This window comes from Clarias gariepinus, chromosome 1 (genome assembly GCF_024256425.1).
Source record: "Clarias gariepinus isolate MV-2021 ecotype Netherlands chromosome 1, CGAR_prim_01v2, whole genome shotgun sequence".
Classification (NCBI taxonomy): Eukaryota; Metazoa; Chordata; class Actinopteri; order Siluriformes; family Clariidae; genus Clarias; species Clarias gariepinus.
This window is the reverse complement of record NC_071100.1, coordinates 10,930,347-10,949,131: the sequence shown is the minus strand read 5'-3', so window position 1 is coordinate 10,949,131 and position 18,785 is coordinate 10,930,347. Positions and strand designations below refer to the sequence as shown.

General features: G+C 39.4%; 1 protein-coding gene across 1 annotated transcript; it reads right to left on the bottom strand.

Annotated features, from left to right (window-relative positions):
• Positions 1–1,035: 1,035 nt before the first annotated feature.
• LOC128522072 (tripartite motif-containing protein 16-like) lies at positions 1,036–14,798 on the bottom strand. The gene is made up of 6 exons (XM_053495582.1): positions 13,994–14,798; positions 13,534–13,629; positions 13,157–13,390; positions 11,393–11,552; positions 4,847–4,897; positions 1,036–3,467 (listed from the first exon to the last, which is right to left on the bottom strand). Exons 1-6 carry the CDS (start codon positions 14,570–14,572, stop codon positions 2,872–2,874), a joined length of 1,716 nt encoding a protein of 571 aa, XP_053351557.1. The 5' UTR covers positions 14,573–14,798; the 3' UTR covers positions 1,036–2,871.
• Between the last annotated feature and the right edge of the window lie 3,987 nt (positions 14,799–18,785).

The following is an 18,785-nucleotide window of genomic DNA, read 5'->3' as shown; positions in this document are numbered from 1 at the left end:
ATATATATATATATATATATATATATATATATATATATATATAAGGTTTCCATACCATGCAGTTGACCAGCCAAACTTTAAAGCGCAATTTGCAGCGATCGCCGGTTTTCCTAATGTAATCAGAGCGATCAACTGCACGCACATTGCTATAAAGGTGCCATCTGAAGACGAATTTGCATACATGATTTGGAAACATTTCCAAATTAATAAATGTGCAAATAATATGTGATGCTTAAATGCGCCTAACAAATATTGTGGCAAGGTGGCCTGGGTCAACCCATGGTTCATTTATCCTCACAAACAGCTTGGTTTGGCACCAGGGTGGCAGGGTGCACGATGGGTGGCTTCTTAGTGAGTGATGTATTTAAAGATATTATTTTTCGCCCTTTTTTTTATTATTTTGTTATTAATTCCGTTTTTCTCCGGTCTACCTCCGATAGGAGCACCTCCAATGCACATTCTGTGAAGTTTCTCTTCTTGCTTGCTTTGGCCATTGCTTTTTCATTTGGTTTTGCCAAAGTGGAGTCATTACATGTATGTGTCTGCAGTGTTTCATACATCAGATTTTTTTACTGCGTACGGACAAAGCTGTAAATGTGTAAATGTTTTAGTATGAATTCAACGCAAGTCTTAGTACATGAGGCCCCAGGCAAATAAATAAAACACAGGTTGTTAAATTCATCCCTCTTTTAACAGTTTTTTTACCCTCTATAATCATGTATTAGACAACAATATTTTTAAAATAGTTTAACTTATGCACAGTTTTCCTAACCAGTGTTTTTGACAAAGGGCTAAAATGACCTGGAGCTTAAAATTTCATTAGAAAGAGGCTATTATGTTTATTTCTTTCACATGTAGGCATAAAGTCCTTCAACCTACCAACCACTCTGACTCACAAAACTCACAGACTAATAATAATAATAATAATGATTTAAGATTAAAAAAACTTTATTAATCCCAGAGGGAAATTGCTAAATACATACAAGCATAAAAGCATGAAGAAAAGAAATAACGTTCAAGAGCAGGTTGTTTGACTTGTTTTATGCAAACTGTCAAATACATAAACAATACCTTGATAATGATGGCAATCCTATGCATACTGCATACAGCGTAAGAAGGAGAAAAAAGAACAAAATAAAGAAAAATACTTATACAGTAGTTCAAGCAGAAACAGTAAAAAATACCAGTGCAACCACAAAGTCATATGTTGAATTATATGAGACTTCTGATAACATGCCTTAGGGATCTTAAATTAAAGAATAATTTAGAAAAAAGAAAGAACAAATAAAAAGAATATCAAAGCAGTTTTTATGAGTCAAAGAAAAAGCATTGAATGGCAATTACAGTAAAGTTTATTGATTATGGTAAAGTACATTACAGCAACAGCCAAGATGTCATTGCATGATACAGGAAGTTTGAAAAGTCTATAAGCAAACAAGCAAATGCTGTCAAATTAAGCAGGAGCTTTTCTACATAAAGAATCCTGTCATATACATATGATAACACATATTTAGTTTAGTTAGCACCAACATTGTCTTTTTTGATTGCATTAGGATCTATTTCTTTAAATGCTTTAATTGGTAAAAAATACAGTCTGTATATATATGGATTGCGAGTAATGCGGTTTGCGAGTGTTCCGCAAGACGAGCAAGGATTTTTAATAAATTTCGACTTGGAAAACGAACAAGTCTTGGTTTACGAGTAACGAGTATCATGTATCACACATGCGCTTCTTGTTCTGATGCCGAGCGTCATGTGATCACAACTGCGCCAACGTTTTTTCTCTCTCTTGCACTGCGGAATTGTGGGTAAACGTCACCCCTGCAGGTAGTGCGCATCGCCTACTGGTATAATCAACATCTGTGTATGCATGTACTGTTTACTATAACACTGTGACCATGTACGTGTGCGTAAAACATATTTAATTTTGTTTGTATGTGTGTGAGTGTGAAAGTCAACCTTTTACTTGCACGTGTACTGTTTATTATACCACACGTGTGTGCGCATGTGTAAAGCAAAAGCAAGTCTCATTAGAGAGGTCCATTCTCTCTCTCTCTCTTTTTGGGTCAGCATGCACTGCACTTTGTGTGTGTTAGCGTGCGCATCATTGGACAGCATACCCCTTCCCCCTCCTTTCTCTTTCACACACACCCCTCCTCCTCTCGCCTTCACACACACACTCACACACACACACACACACAAACACACGCTTAACAGACAATTATTTTAAAAGGTAACATGCAGGTTAATTTGTTTTATTTTTACTTTATTTTTACTACCGTTAGTGTGTGGCTCACTTAAGTGTCATAAGTGATGTTCCTTGTTAATTTTCCAGATAAAACAGTGTTTACATTAATGTGTGTGTGTGTTTGTGTGTGTGTGTATGTGTGTGATAATCAAATAAGAGAGGGTGGGTTACTGTGTAAGACGAGAAGCGGGAGAGGGGAGGGTCTGATTCCTTCTCTCCTTTTACTTTAGCTTTACACACAAACAAACACACATACACACACACACACACATACACAGTGGCGTGTGCAAACAAACACTATCTGTTTGGATTTATTTTTGCTTTTTTTAAAGGTAAAGTGCAGGTTAATTTGTTATATTTTAACTTTACATTTTGTATAAATTATTTTTATGTATTTATTTTTTTGGGCTGTGGAACGAATAATTTGAGTTTCCATTATTTCTTATGGGGAAATTTGCTTTGAATTATGAGTGTTTTGAAATACGAGTCTGCTCACTGAACGACTTATGCTCGCAATCAAAGGATCTTTGTATTGTATACATAATTTAATTTATTTATTTATTTATTTTAACCAAAAATAGCACATAGCATAATTTGATTTAATTATTATTGTGATGTGAAACCTACAGAGTTAATGTTTCAAAATGATCCATTTTCAATTGCACAGTTGAGTAGGTATTTAGCCCAAACCCAGGGTAGAGAGGCTGAGTGAATGTGGTGCGAACTCTGTGGAGAAGTTTCATTGTGTCAGAGACGCTGTAGAAAGACAGATTTTCTGCCTTTTGATCCACAAACACTCCTATTTTAGAGCCGGTGGGTTCTACTGAGATATTAGTTTCTTGATTGTTGTGTAAAAATGAGCAACTGGAAGAGGAGCACTGCAAACTCCAAGAGTTATCATTACGCCCAAAAACACACTCATTACCACTTCCCTTCCTTGTGATGTCTGAGTATGACACTGCAATAGAAACCCCATTATTTCCACTCCACTCCACCTCCCAGTAACAGAGATCAGGCACACTCTCCCTACACAACACCTGGGAGTGATAATTAAAGCTCTCTGGATGTTCATACCTCTCTATGCGCTTAGTTTTTATACCACCATGCCTTTTATAACTATATTTATTCTGGATGTCTTGGTCAGTTGCCATTCTGTCAGAGTCAGACAGCTTGAGACGCTGATTTGCTGTGTTGGGATCCAATGTGAGCTGACAAAAATCTAATAGAAAGAAAAAAATATGTAAAACTATTATCTACTATTATCTCTTTTGTTTTAATGGTGCCATTACTGTCACACAAATATTTAATAAAAACATAACCTACTACCAAGCTGCATTTCTTGGGGATTTTTCTCCAATTTTCTCCTAATTTTGTCATGACCAATTCTCGTTCTACTATTAGGTCTGCCCTATTACATGACAGCATTGAATTAACTTTTAACCAGCTTCCCCTCAGGTACATAAAGCCAGTTGAGCACATTTTTTCAAAACTGCTCCTCATGCAACTTTAACATGCATAAGCCCATAGACATCTGCGATTTGGTTACTGTCACGGTGATTTCTAATGGAGAGATTATGCCCCTCCAATTTTGCTCACTTTGATTACTGGCAATGGATGTCCGTGGCATGGTCAGGATCTCAATCATTGCAAGCTCTGTATAATACTTTCTATTGTGCGTCTGTGCATATACAGCGCCTAAAATGAGTATTGGACAATTTACCACTTTTTTCAGTAAATATATTTCTAAAAATGGCTACTGACATAATTTTTTCCAGATGTTGGTAATAACCCATGCAATCTAGACATGCAAATTCAACCATTTTATAGCTAATGTCCATAAATTATGTGTAATAATGTGAAATGACACAAAGTAGTACTGAAGAAGTATAAATTGTATAGTACATGCTTACTGAATTTCTTTTGTACTTTGTAAACTTTACATTTAGTATGGTGTTTTACGGGTGATGTGCAGGGCCATTTGTCCTCCAAACGTGGTGTGTATTAAGGCATCCCAAAAGTTCAATTTTGGTCTTGGAGCATCTGGTTGTGGCTGGTTTATGGTGAAATTATGTTCTTTTTACTTCTGGATTATGGCCCCAATAGTGGTCACTGAAACATTTAAAAGTTTTAAAATCCTTGTGTAACCAGTGCCATCAGTATTTTTTGCAACAAAAAGGTCGAGAAGGTCTTTAGAGAGCTCTTTGCTTTTAGCCCTCATGAGGTGTTACTTGTGTGACACCTTTGTAATAAGACAAATTTTAATAGGCCATCAGTTGGGACTGAACTAGCTGGTATTATTTTGCACTGACTTGGGACAGGATTGCTTTCTAATTACTGATTGATTTCAGGTGGAGTCTTGGGTTTTCCATGCCTTTTTGCACCTCCCTGTCTTCATGTATTCAATCCTTTTTCCTGTCATTTCACATCATTATACATCATTTATGGACACCTATGATTTCTTTGCATGTGTGGATTGCATGGGTTGTAACAAACATCTGGTGAAGGTTTCATGTCAATAGCATTTTTAGAAATATAGTTACAGAGAAAAATGATGACACGCTCAGTACTTATTTTATCTGCTGTATGAGAGATACTTACATTGTAGACACTCTTCTCTGCTTTGATGTGGTAAGATCAGGACTTTATTAACTGGGATATAGTAACACAGTTACAGGTATAATTACAATTATTACAATAAAACATTTTTTAAGGAATTATGACATTTATTATAAGTCAGTGACATGTTTATTTTTGCACTGTAGAAACAGGTATAATATAACAATGAGTTATAAGTTATAAAGTTCAACTTATACTGCATTTACTAAAAACTGCATGCCTACATCATATCTTGATGATATGGTTTCTGACCCAACAGGGCATAGTTATGTATAAAATTAAAGTAAGTTTACCATCTGCATCAATTACATTTAGTAAATATGAAATGCTAAATATGTTAAATTATTAATTTCATTAAATAAGGGAAACAGCTGTCCGACCTGGCCCTATGTGAAAAATTAATTGCCCCTTAAACCTAATAACTGTTTGTGCCACCGTTGGTATTAACAACTTCAGTCAAGCATTTGGGATAGCTGCCAATGAGTTTTTCATATCATTGTGGGGGAATTTTGGTCCTCTCTTCAATGCAAAATTGTTTTAATTTAAGGATTTTTAAGCATAAACTGCCTTTTTTTCAAAGTCCAGACTTTGACTAGGCCACTATCATTTAGTTTTTTGAGCCATTCAGAGGACTTGCTGGTGTGTTTGGGATAATTGTCCTGCTGCTTCACCCAAGTGTGCTTGAGTTTTAGTCACAAACTGATCGCCCCACATTCTTCTTTAGGATTTTCTGGTAGAGAACAGAATTTATGGATTCCATTTGAACACTGACCCTAACTGAGGAAAGTGATGCACACAGATCTATTTCGACCTCACTCAGACCGTCATAACGGTCTCATTCTGAATGACGCCATTCTTCTGCCTATCCTAGAGACCTAATACCAACAACGTCAGGTGACTGACATTTAACTTTTCTTACCTCTTTTTTTCTTCCAGGTATCTTTGTGTTTAAGTCTGCTGTTCGCAGTAGACGTGATATTTTTATCCCGATTGCTACGTGTGCGCACGTAGGGTGACGAATATTTCTATACTTGTTTGTTTACATTATCTTTGCTGTTAAAAAGCTTTGTCCGCAGACTTCATTCGGCTAACGATTACTAAATAATGATAGAAGTACTGTTCGCAGATACTGAGCACTTATTAATGAACAGTGATTCGTCACGGTTTGTATGGTTATTGATTACGTGCGCTTAAGTCTTTGCTGAGCACTAGCGCTGCCTAGCCTGTCAAAAATGAGCCACTTAAAGTGTTGCTTTTGTCAATCTGAGGTGCATCTACGAGATGGACATAGAGAATGCCCATCCTGTTTGGGTATGCAGCATTTGCTTGATGATATTGAGCATCCCTGTGCAGCAGCAGTAGGGTTAACGTTTCAGGAAAGAGTGCAGAGAGCCAGGCACTCAAATAGTGACAAGAAGGATTCTACGGCTAAGGCATCCTTCGCCGGCGAACATCCCTGTAAGCGCAGGAGGGATCGCACCCCCGATAACTCCATGTCCTCACGCTCTGATGTATTACAAGCTAAACAGGCAAGGACCATAATAAATCAGAAACCTGAAAATGATACTCAGTTACAGATTTTAGCTGCTTTACGTGATTTAGCCGATAAATTTGAAACACGTACAGCTACCGGGAGCGCACAACCACCCACAGCCTCCTTAGGTGATAAGCAATCACACCAGGAGGGGACAGATAATTCAGTAGATGTTATTTTGCTGCATGCAAATGACTCACTTTATGGCAGCGAGGGGAACGCTAAAGAGCACGATGAGGATGAATCCAGCTCTGGTGCTTCTGAAGAAGAAAGCCCACACTCTGACATCCTTTCTCGCGTTTTGAGTGCTGCAAAAATATTGGGTCTTGAAACTAAAGAAGACGTTAGTGTCTGAACCCCACAGCAAGGTGTCTGGGCAAGTATTTCCCGTGCTCAACCCCCTGTGTCTATCCCTGTGGCTGAGGATTATTCTCAAATGTTGAGAAAAACATGGAATAATCCAAAAGCAGCACCACAGTTTAATGCAGGATGCAGGCGACTGGCCAAAATAAATTATGCTCCTGAGAGTGGCATGGGTAACGTGTCTCCAGTAGAAAGAGAAATTGCAGCATTAACCTCTTTAGGTCCTGACCGGGTCACAGATAACCCTAGGTGTCCTGGTAGAGAATGTCAGAAGACAGATCGACTAATGTGCCAGGCATACAATGCAGCGACTCGGGCAGCCCGATCGGGAAATGCCCTGGCAATAGTCTTGGCAGCCCTGAGAAAAGTGATCAGCTCAGAAGATCGCGATGTTGTGAATCTGGTCAATGCAGCTCTTATCACACATTCACAACTTACCAGGGATATTAGTGCATCCATGTCTTCAGCGGTCATGGCCTGAAGGCAGATTTGGTTGGCTCAGACATCCCTGCCTGAGACCGATAGAAAATAATTCTCTCAATCACAACACCACACAGTACTGACCCACGCATATGGTTTTTACACACACCCTGGACATTCTGGACATTTGTTTACACTAGTGGCCACTGTACAACTACACTTTGTGGTCATCATATCACTTATACTGTATCACTCTGTCACAAGTCACTTTAAATAAATCACCTTTAAGCATATTTTGCACTGCACAAGACACTTTAAATATGTCAATTGCACAAACGCTGTACATTACCATTCTTTCATTACCATTTATTCTAACTCCATTCCACACAAAAATTACATAAATATATACCTACCTGTTCAGCTGCTCTTATTGTTCTATATTTCTTTATACATTCTTCAAATATTTTTTATATTGTGTATTTTTGTTGTACAGGTATTTATTTTTTTAACTTTGATTTTTATATTTTATTTTATTTTTTTCTAGTTTTATTTACCCTTTTTTTAATTTTCATATTTATGACTTTTAGACTTGACCATTGAGGTGCTCAGCTCTTTCGGCCCCCACACTCCCACCGTTTGGATCACTGGGGGTATGATACTGTAGAAGATAAACTAAGGGTTACCAGCCCCATGAAAAGAGCACCAGATCATCCTACCATACTCCCCAGTATGATCAGCCTCCAGTAAGTGGAGGATTCCCAAGGAGGTGCAACCCCAGGGGGTCCAAACCCCAGGGAGGACCTGCATAACGGTCTCGGGGCCGCCGGAGCATGCTCCCAGCTTTGCCTGGACAGCTGGAAAGAGTGCAAATCAGATCCCTGGGTTCTAGGCATTGTCAGGAATGGATACGGCCTCTGTCTCCTATTTTTTCCAGGGTCCAAAAAATAGGAGACCGTTCAGAATGCTGACAACAAAACAAATTATAGAGTCCACAGAGCCAGGCGAATGATTCACTTACATAGACATAAAGGACACGTACATCCATGTACCCATCTGTCCAGATCATCACCCATTCCTTCGCTTTGCCTTTCGGGATCGGGTTTACCACTTCAAGGTCCTTCCATTTGGCCTCTCGTTATCTCCAAGAGTCTTCACCAGGGTGGTTTCAGCAGCCCTTCATCCCCTCCAGTGTGCAGGAATAAAAATCCTAGCATACCTGGACGACTGGTTGATCTGCGCAGTCAGGTTATCAGGGACACTGGAACAGTAATCCAACATGTCCAGTCTCTCTGGTTCAAAATAAATTGGGACAAAACCAATCTAAGTCCTCGACAACGGACACTGTTTGTAGGGATTTCCCTAGACTCTCACCTAATGATGGCCTCGTTATCCCCTCAGAGAGTGAGAAAATTATCCAGTCTGGCCCAGTCATTTCACCTAAACAAGAAAGTAAAACTAATTCAGTTCCAGCAGCTGCTGGGTATGATTGCAGCAGCAGCAACTGTGGTTCCCCTCGGCCTTCTCAGAGCCCGCCAGATGTATCCAGATGCTACACCCTTGGTGGAGCAAGAGGCTACTATCAGACAGGATAGGGAGCAGTCTGGGAAGGCAGATCTGTCAGGGGCACCTGGGACCCTCCCTGGACCTTAGAACACTTTAATGTACTGGAGCTCAGAGCGGTCTACCTCTCTCTGAAGGCCTTTTTCCCGTTATTAGAAAACAAACATGTTTTGATGAGGATGGACAACATGTCTGCAGTGTATCACATCAATCACCAGGGGGGCACCAGATCAGCACGATGCCTCCGGGTGACAAGAAAACTACTTTTCTGGGTATCCCCAAACTTTCTATCTCTCAAAGCTGCGTTTATACCAGGAGTGGTAACCAAAGCGGCGGACCTGCTGTCTCGAACCGGACTACTCCGAGGAGAGTGGCGTCTCCATCCCGAAACAGTGAGACTTGTATGGGAACACTTCGGGACGACAAAGATCGATCTGTTTGCGACAGCATAGAGACAACTCATTGCGCCCAGTGGTACTCCCTGAGCAGCCTAGGAGATCCCTATGCACTACCTCAAGAATGGCCGGAAGAGTTGTTGTATGCTTTTCCCCCTCTACTTCTGATTCCCCTGCTGCTAAGGAGAATAGCGATACTGTAGGTCATCACAAAGTCTTGCTGGTGGCCCCAAGATGGTCAAAGAAACTCTGGTTCCCAGCACTTCTACGCTTGGTTTAAGGTCACCCTTGGCAGTTACCGAAAAGAGCCGATCTCCTGTCTTAAGCAGCAGGACAAATTTGGCACCCAAAGCCGGAAATTCTACATTTGTGGGTGTGGCCTCTACTCAGCCCCTCTCTAACCTGGGCTTAGATGAGGCTGTAAGGAGAACAATAAATAGCTCTAAGGCACCCTCTACTTGGAGTAACTATTCCAACAAATTGCGAATATTCTCCACATGGTGCCGAGATCAGCAGCTAGATGCTACCAATTGTGACACTAGCTTTGTTCTCCGGTTCCTCTAGACGTTGTTGGATTCTGGGAAATCTCAGCCATCTCACATCTTCATGCATCAGGGCAGGGTGTAAGTGTTGGTAAACACCGCTTAGTGTCTCAGTTCCTTAAGGGCGCATGCCGCTTATGCCCAGGGAAGATCATGAGGTCACCTGGTAAGGTCACTTGGGACCTTACTACTGTTCTGCATTCACTGGTTAAAACACCATTTGAACCTTTGGATCAGGCCAGCTTGAAGTTCCTGACATGGAAAACAGTCTTCCTTCTAGCAATATGTTCAGCCAAGAGGTCAGTGAGGACTGTCTGAGATGGAAGGCGGAAAACGCAAGTTTTTCTCTGGCCAAATTCGGTATTTCTACCGAAAGCTATTAGACCTGGTACAAAAAATCAGGTGATTGAGCTGAATGCTTTTCACCCAGAATCCCCTTGGTCAAGTAATGAGCTAAATAGCCCCTCCCTATGTCCAGTCAGAGCACTGCGTACATACATTGAGCATAATCGTCCATTGCAGCAGTCACATACACAATTATTTGTATGTTTTGATAAAAAGTGCACAGGCAAGCCTGTGTCCAAGCCATGTTTATCTCACTGGATAGAGGATACAATTTCACAAGCATATTTCAGTCAAGATCTACCGATTCCCAGTGGTCTAGTTGCCCACTCTACCAGGACTTTGGCCACCTCCTGGGCAGCACTTAAGGGAGTATCACTTTCAGACATATGTGATGCGGCCTCTTGGAGCACTCCGTGCACGTTTACAAAATTTTATAGGGTTAATGTTGCAAATCCTAACTCTTTGGGGTCTGCCGTTTTATCTACAGTTAAGTTACCAGAGAAAGGGGGTACTTCGGGTCCCTTGTTACTCTGTTGGTACTAGTCATCCAGAATGAGACCGTGGTGACGGTCTGAGTGAGGTCGAAATAGATCGTGAGTTATGTCCATAACTATGGATCTATGAGACCGAACGATGACCGTCACCATCTCTTGTCACTCGAGACGAGCTGAGGGGTTCCAGGCAAGAGAAGGTAGTTGGTCTAACCGGATGTTTATATAACAGCCGACCCTTAATGTTAGTCAGCTGACGTTGTTGATATTAGGTCTCGAGGATAGGCGGAAGTGACGGTCATCATTCGGTCTCATAGATCCATAGTTATGGACATACCTTACGTTATTTATATGTTGTTCTGAGGTTCTTTTATGAACTGCTGGATAAGTCATACTGTAGCTCTTCGAGTACTGTAATTTTGGTAGGCCGGCCACTTTAGGTTAGGTTCACCACTGTACTTCTTCATTTGTGGACAATAACACTAAGTGTGGTTTGCGTTTGTTTTTTGTTTTTTTAGATCCTTCAGTGTGCATCACTTTGCCAGATTGGTTCTATTTAAGTATTTCTTGATTCAACAGGTCTGACAGTAATCAAACCATGCTGTGGCAAGTGAAATTTAACTCAGCTTTTGGGAGACTGGGAGGCAATTACTTTTTCGCATTAGGCTAGGTAGGTTTGGACAAACTTTTTGTCCTTAGATGAAATCATCATTTAATAATTTCATTTTGTATTTACTGGGGCTATCCTTGTATAATATTAAAATGTGTTTAATGACCTCGAGTAATCTTTAAATATGACAATTATGCAAAAAAGGTTTATGGTTTTCCTTCTGCTAAATGTATTTGAAGAGAAGGTAACATAAATAGCTCTGTCTTACCTTCACTTGATATCTTCTCAAACTGCTCTATAAAGCATGTTTCCAGTGTCTCTTGCAACTGATACACAGACTTTTGTACATCTTCAAAAGAGAGGAAAGAACTGACGACAATGGTGGGTAAATCTTCAGATCCAGGTAAATTTGTGGGAGATTGAAAACTCTACAGAGAGACATCAGAGAACATCAGAGTGCAGTCCAGTACTACCAACTTAAAATGTGGCCAAAGCTTTTCAGCTTGTCAACAACCATGTGTTTGCATGTGTGGACACATAAGTTTGAAAAGTCTACCGGTTGCACCTCCCAGATGTGCCATTCCTCAACAAGTACTGGGGGGAGGCAAAGTGAATAAGGACAGATTTGAGTTAGGTGCTGGATGTATGTGGGTTATTGGCCCTCCCCAGTCCAGAGATGGCAAACGAAGTGCCAATTAGTACTGAAAGGGTTATACATCAGGTATCAGGGGATTTAGGCAGAGTTCAAACCTTAAATCACCAAATCCTGTTTCAAGAAAAGGTTTGAAGAGGTGTTGAGAAGTAAAGCAGCGGGGAATTCATGGGGACAAAAACACATTCTTGTGGTTGTTGTTAGTCCCCACCTTATCCATCCAGTTATTTTAAGCAACTACTGGAAGGGTTCAAGGAGTTTCAGAAAATGTAGGAATGAGGGTCTTTGCTAGTAGTACAATGTGAGGTCAGCACTGCCGTGGTGGCCAATGCATTCATGGCCATTACCAGGTAGAAGCAAATGGTGAGACAGTTGACCCATCTGATGGGGCAGACTTACCTCGCCCCACCTCTATTAACTTTTCCTCTGGAATAATCATGAAACAACTCAGTAACACATGTTCAAGCAGGTTTGAGTGAATGATAGAGAAATGGCTTAGGCTCGGGTAGCTGAATAGATAGCTAAAATTGGGATGAATGGTTAGCAGCCTTATTAATGGCAATTTAGGAAGTGTTAGAATTATTTTATATATAAAGGAGTTATTTCTACTCTCTTGCTCTCTTCCTCATAGATCTGATATTAACGTGTTAAATCTTTCCTGTTGCTATCTTCCTGTCTCCTCTTGCATCTGCTCCTTAAGGTGTGAACGCTCCCACGCTCACCTTCCCATTCTCTCTTCATGTCTCTCTCCCCCTCTCTCTCTCTCCCCCTCTGTCTCCTTCCCCCTCTCCCCCTAACTCGAGCCAACATCTTGTGATCTGTCTCTGGACGGACACCTCTCTATCTTCCTCTCCTTTGATTCTTCAGGATCTCACCAGGACATTTACAGTGGTTCATGTTCTTTGTAGTAACATATGTCTATGGCACAGGCGTTTGGTCAAACATATATAAACCCCATCTTTTGCTGTTAATAAACGGAGACCTTTCTGACAGACAACGTGTGTGTGTGTGTTTGACTGAGTCTCTCCTGGCGCCAGAGAAGCTTACCGAAGCACAGCGGACAGACCGAGCAACTCGCCTCTCCTACTATGTAACTTTAGAAAAACTTTACAGGAAGATATCTGGGCTTTCGCAAGGTTCCACTTATTGCGTTTAAACTATTATACAGGCAGAAGCCCTTCAGAGTGTTGAACATAAAAAAACTGTGAGGATCACCCTTAAAAATTAAATCTATTCTGATCAACACTAGCTGAACTTTGCTGTGAGCAAAATTCAGGCATTAGGCTACACGTCTACATTACATTCTATATATCGAAAATGTAATATTGCAGTTAGCATCTTTATGTAATTTTATACCAACCACTTGATAAGTGCTATTACCTGGAGGAAATAAATATTATCCTCTGTATGTGAGAGCTCCTCCATTTCATTATCTCTTCTCTTCAGCTCTGCAATCTCCTGCTCCAGTTGCTTCATGACTTTTTCAGCACAACTTACTGCAGCTATCTCCTGAGCTCTGATCAGCTCTTTCAATTCAAAGCATCTTTTCTCCATGGTTTTCACAAGTTCAGTAAATATCCTTTCACTTTCCTGAAGTGCTGTCTGTGCTGAGAGCTGTTTGGCGAGAAAGCGAGAAAGAAACAGAGAGAAAGAGAGATAGTCATTTTTTTTTCTTGATAAGATTGTGATTAGATAAGTAGATATGTGTCTGGTTGGTCAGCTTTTTCAGCAGCCAGACTAATTATGTCAAAATACACCTTGTGAAATGCCACAGCTTTTGTTAGGGCCTGAAGCTCCTGCTCTCTCTCCTGGATTTTCTGCTGGCACTTTTCCTTCTCCTCCAACAACAGTTTCTACTCAGAATAAAGAACAGGAATTAAATTGTTTTAAAAGTATAGCATGCTGTACATATCTACGGTAGACAGTCTACAATATTTGATACTTTTCAGTTGGACTTCAATTTCAAGGCACCATGCACTTTTTTTTTACACTAAGGAGGAGACACATGCAGGGACCCAGGAGGAAGTTAAACATGAAAAGAACATGCACACAAAATCGAAACGGGCAGAAGACCTAACACAGGATTAAACTGTTAATACTACAACATGACACTTTACTACCCTGAAATGAATTCCATTGGAACATAATCTATTTTTTTCTTTAATAAATATTACATTTTGCTCCTAATCATAGAAGATGACTTTGAGACATTGTTACCTGTTTCTCAGCTCGTCCTACTGCAGCTGATACTGTATCATGTCCTTTATGTTGATCCATGGTACACAACATGCAGATACACTGCTGGTCAGTGCGACAGTAAACCTCCAGCAGTTTGTCATGCTGAGAGCAGATCTGCTCCTGGAGTCGTCTGGAGGCTTCCACCAGCTTGTGCTTCTTAAAGGCAGGAGATTTATAGTGAGGCTGGAGGTGAGTCTCACAGAAAGAGGCCAGACACACCAGACAGGACTTGATGGCTTTGTGTTTTCTCTCAGTGCAGAAATCACACTCCACATCTTCAGGTTCAGCTGAACACTGAGCAGGAGGTGTAGGTTGGACTTCTGTCTTCTTCAGAGTCTCCACTACTTCAGCCAAAGCGATGTTTTTACTCACGGCAGGTCTTGGAGTGAAGGTTTGTCTACACTGAGGACAGCTATAGACTCCCTTCTGATCCTCCTGATCCCAGCAGTCATTAATACACTTCATACAGAAACTGTGTCCACAGGAAAGAGCTGCTGGATCCTTGAGTAGATCCAGACAGATTGAACAACTGAGTCCTACAATATTCGCTTCTGCCATTTTGCTCACACAATCACTTACAGCAACACACACTTCCTGGTTCAATTTGTAAGTCGTGTAAAACACGTGGGTCCAAAAGTGTCTTGCTTTTTTATTCCATTTTTATTAAACTAAAATAACAAACAATAAAACTCAGTTGTTATAATTATTATTGTTAATAATAATTCTAATAATAATATCATAAAATCTGCAAACACACAGACAGTATGGATCCTGTACTTGATCCGACCAGCATGAGGATCAGTTTCACTTTCGTTTCTGTTGAAGCAGGATGAATGGAGGTTGAAAAGTAAGAACGTTACTGATTAATGATTCCTTGGGACAAAGTATGCTGAAAGTAAGAAAAAAGGAAATTATTTTTTGAACAAAATTGTAAAGAAAATAATGAGATCTCTCCTGCCATTAGGATGCATGAGAGTCACGTGGCACACTAACTCATACAAACTTGCATGTATACACACGAAACTCGGTACACATTTAGAGCTCATTAAGCCGAACAACTTTTACACTGCATGTCATGGACTGAACTCAACAGAAATACAGTTATTTTGTGGCATTTGCCAAAACGCACCCAAAAGATTTTGATTTACTCCTCCTAGGGGATTTATACGATCGCCACCAAACTGGGTCATATGTGATCTAAAGACATTGAGGATGCAAAACTGAGGGATTAGCCATAATGACGCCTTAAACTTACACTGAAAAGTGACATTATAGTGTGATGCTTTGATGCTTTTTTTCCAGCATCTGCGGCCTATTTTACACATGTACACATTACAAATGTTAACATATGCACGCACACACACACAACAAATATTTTGGGCCCAAACTGACATCAGTCCTATTACGTCATAGTGTGTGAAGTGCGCAAGTTGTGCGGTGCACCCGGGCAGTGATGGCTTTTTGTAGGTCTTAACATGCTCAAAAGTTAAATAGGTTGTGTGGTGCACCTGAGTGGCGAATGTTCAGGGTGCTTGGACCCGCTCATCGTTACTTGCAACTATATTCTATTTTCCCTTTCTTCCTTTTTTTGTTGTTTCCTTTGTCATACAAAATATAAAGATGACTTAAAATATATTAAACACATTTAATATGCACTTGGTTTTGGTTGGATCTTGGTCAATGGTGTTTTAAAAAAGAACTAATGCCCTTTTCTAAATAATAATAATAATAATAAAACTAAATAGGGAACTGATGCTACACAAACATGCCAATAGTAATGTATGCATCAACATTGTCTGTGGTTATGACTACTATTTCTTTCATCTTTTCAAACTGCAGTACAGTGCTGCCTCTTATTTGTGTATACTGTACAATGATGCGAAATTCCAGCAACAAGTTAAATTAACTTAATAACTTAAAATCCGGGGCTACCTAAATAATCACACGCAGTGTCGAGCTATCAGGACCCTTAAATAAACACGCTGCCAGGTGAGGCACGTTCACGCTGATTGCGACGTATATAAATGGCCAATCTGTCCGTTCCAAACAGTGCAAAGCATTTTCACGAGGCTCTGCTCCTCGTGTAACCCGAGTCGGTACAATGCATGAAGCTTTTTTTTTAGTTTCTCAACTTTTAAAGTGCTTTAAGGGACAATAATATAGAAATGAAAATTGGATGTACTTTAAAGTAGTGCAGCTACTGTGTGCAGCTTATAAAGCAGCTCAGATTGACAGTCCTCTGAAAATAACTCGACATGCTTTATCTAAATAACTGGCAACAAAAATGAGTACACCTGAAGTGAACATGTCAAAACTGTGTCCAATAGGGATGTAACGGTATCAAAACTTTACAGTACGGTAATACGGAGTCAGGGGTAGCTCAGTGGTTAAGGCATTGGACTACGGTTCGGGAGATCCCAGGTTCACAACCACCAAGTTGCCACTGTTGGGCCCTTGAGTAAGGCCCTTAACCCTCAACTGCTCAGATGTGTAATAAGATAAAAAAATGTAAGTCGCTCTGGATAAGAGTGTCTGCCAAATGCCTAAATGTAAATGAATGGCACGGTATGATATTTATTGAATCATTTACAGGAAAAACAAACCTAATGGAGAGATTCGAAAAAAGTGCCAAAAGTGTTTATTAAACAGTATACATGAACACTGAACATATCAATGGCATACAAATTAGCCATCTATCTGTAAACTTTGAAACAGGAACTTTAATTTTTTTTTTATTTTAATAACAAAAAATTATTCAACCATGTAAAAAAATAAAGTTTCATATTAGTATTCTTGAAAACTCAGAAAAAATAAAAATAGCAGCCTACTTATTGCAGCTGGCCCATGTGCTGAATAAGTATTTGAGATAAAACGACAGGTCTTCTGAGAAGTTTGCTCAGGCGAATAGAGCTTTGTGGTCTGTTGTCGCTACAGATCCAGTAATGCGGAAATAGCGGGTGCTGCTATTAGCGGCGAAGGAAGAGAGATGAAAAGAGTAATTAATCATTACGGAGTAAGCGGGTTTTAAATCGGATGTGCGCATTACTGTAGCGACAACAGACCGCAAATGATGGCCATGCCTGGGCTCATGGGAATTGTAGTTCCCGCTACCTCCCGTTTGCTCCAGTCGCCTGAGTAAACGTTTCTCAGAAAACCTATCGTTTTATCGAGTCATGCGACCACGGTATTATCGAAAAAATTTGTTATTGTGGTACGATGGTATTTACAATATCGTTACATCCCTAGTGTCCAATACAGTAAGTGTGTTCCAATCGGCCTGAAGTACCCTGCGAAGTGCACTACACAGGGTGTTCAGCCATGTTAAGTGTGATTCCAAACCGCAGGGAGCAAAAATACTCTGTTTAAATGAAACTGCCAACAGTGTAGGGAACAAGTGAACAACAGGTTTTTACTTCACTGGAAATGGGAATAAAAAATGTCCCATACGCCATTGCGTCTCTCTGGAGCGTAAAAAATGGAGCTCATAAGGGATATTTATATATTAAAATTTATCTTGTTTGTCTTATCATTATTATCGAGGATGATATAAAAAAGAAACAACAATTTAAATTTCAATTTTATTAAGAAATACTTAATGTTATATAAGCTAGCAATTCGTAGAAACATTAATAAATCTTTGTACATGTTTAATCTTTTTTATTATTATCAATCTCTTTGCAAGTTATACACATTTCGATAGTATGTTTAATAATGGTATCAGTTTTTCTTTTAATAAATATTTAATTTTTAATGTGAAGGGTTTTTTCGAGAAGGTGAGATCTGCACTACTGACTTCGCAGGGTGTTCAGAATGGTGGAGTTTTGTTGAGGGAAGTTCCCTTCTCTGACATTCCCTGCAAATGGAGCACCCTATGAAGTACACAAAATAGAACCAATGCAACCAATATTTTCTGCAAGCTTCATTGTTATCTAGCACGTCCTAAATCCTCCTGGGCCTGGAATTCACCAGAGCTGTACGTTGTAATATAAGCACCTCGAAAAACCTGTCACTGCTTTTGTGAAAATTTCACACTACAGACATTAAATATTGCATATTTATTGAAACAAAAACTGATAACGTTATAAAACATAAACTATTGAAACATATATAACTTGTAAATAAATTACTGATTAATTATAATAATAATAAATTAAAGATGTACTGAGATTTTTTTTTTTTTACCGTTTACTAGCCTATATAATACTAAGGATTTCCTAATTAAATAAAAAAAGATGGAATCCCTCTTAACATGGCTGTGTAGTATATACGTCACAGTGTACTTTTAGGCTGTTTGGAACCGTGCAGACTCCTAATAATCTAACAAAATAAAAGATGTTCATTTTAAGATGAGAATGTGGAAAATAAACTGCCTGAATTTGTTGTTTATTATTTTGTTTTAAATGCAAAATACTTTATACATAAACAGAGAATTAAAAACGAACAATTGTATTTCCCTCTTTTCATTCTAGAAACAACCTCACTTTTTATATCTCTTAAACTAATTCAACTTAATAATAAGAAGAATATAGACTTATATTATTATGATATTATTTATTTAATAGAAGTAAAGTGTCTCTTGCTACAACGTTTGCAAGGTTTCTACATCATATCGTTCCTTTCGTGTCTTTTATCCTGTCACATTTATAGTTCTTTGTCTTTTGTGTTTGATTTGTTGATTTTTTTTGTTATGTTATTGCTGCTGTTGTTATTGTTAAATAAGTTTAATGTGTTCTGTTTGTATTGTCTTAATAATAATTAAAAAAAAACGTGT

Coding starts and splice junctions, on each gene's coding strand:
- LOC128522072 (XM_053495582.1), bottom strand. CDS start 14,572: ATGGCAGAAGCGAATATTGTAGGACTCAGTTGTTCAATCTGTCTGGAT. Junction 13,391..13,533: donor AAGCTGTGGCATTTCACAAG/GTGTATTTTGAC, acceptor CTCGCCAAACAG/CTCTCAGCACAGACAGCACT. Junction 3,468..4,846: donor CAGAGAAGAGTGTCTACAAT/GTAAGTATCTCT, acceptor TCTTTCTATTAG/ATTTTTGTCAGCTCACATTG.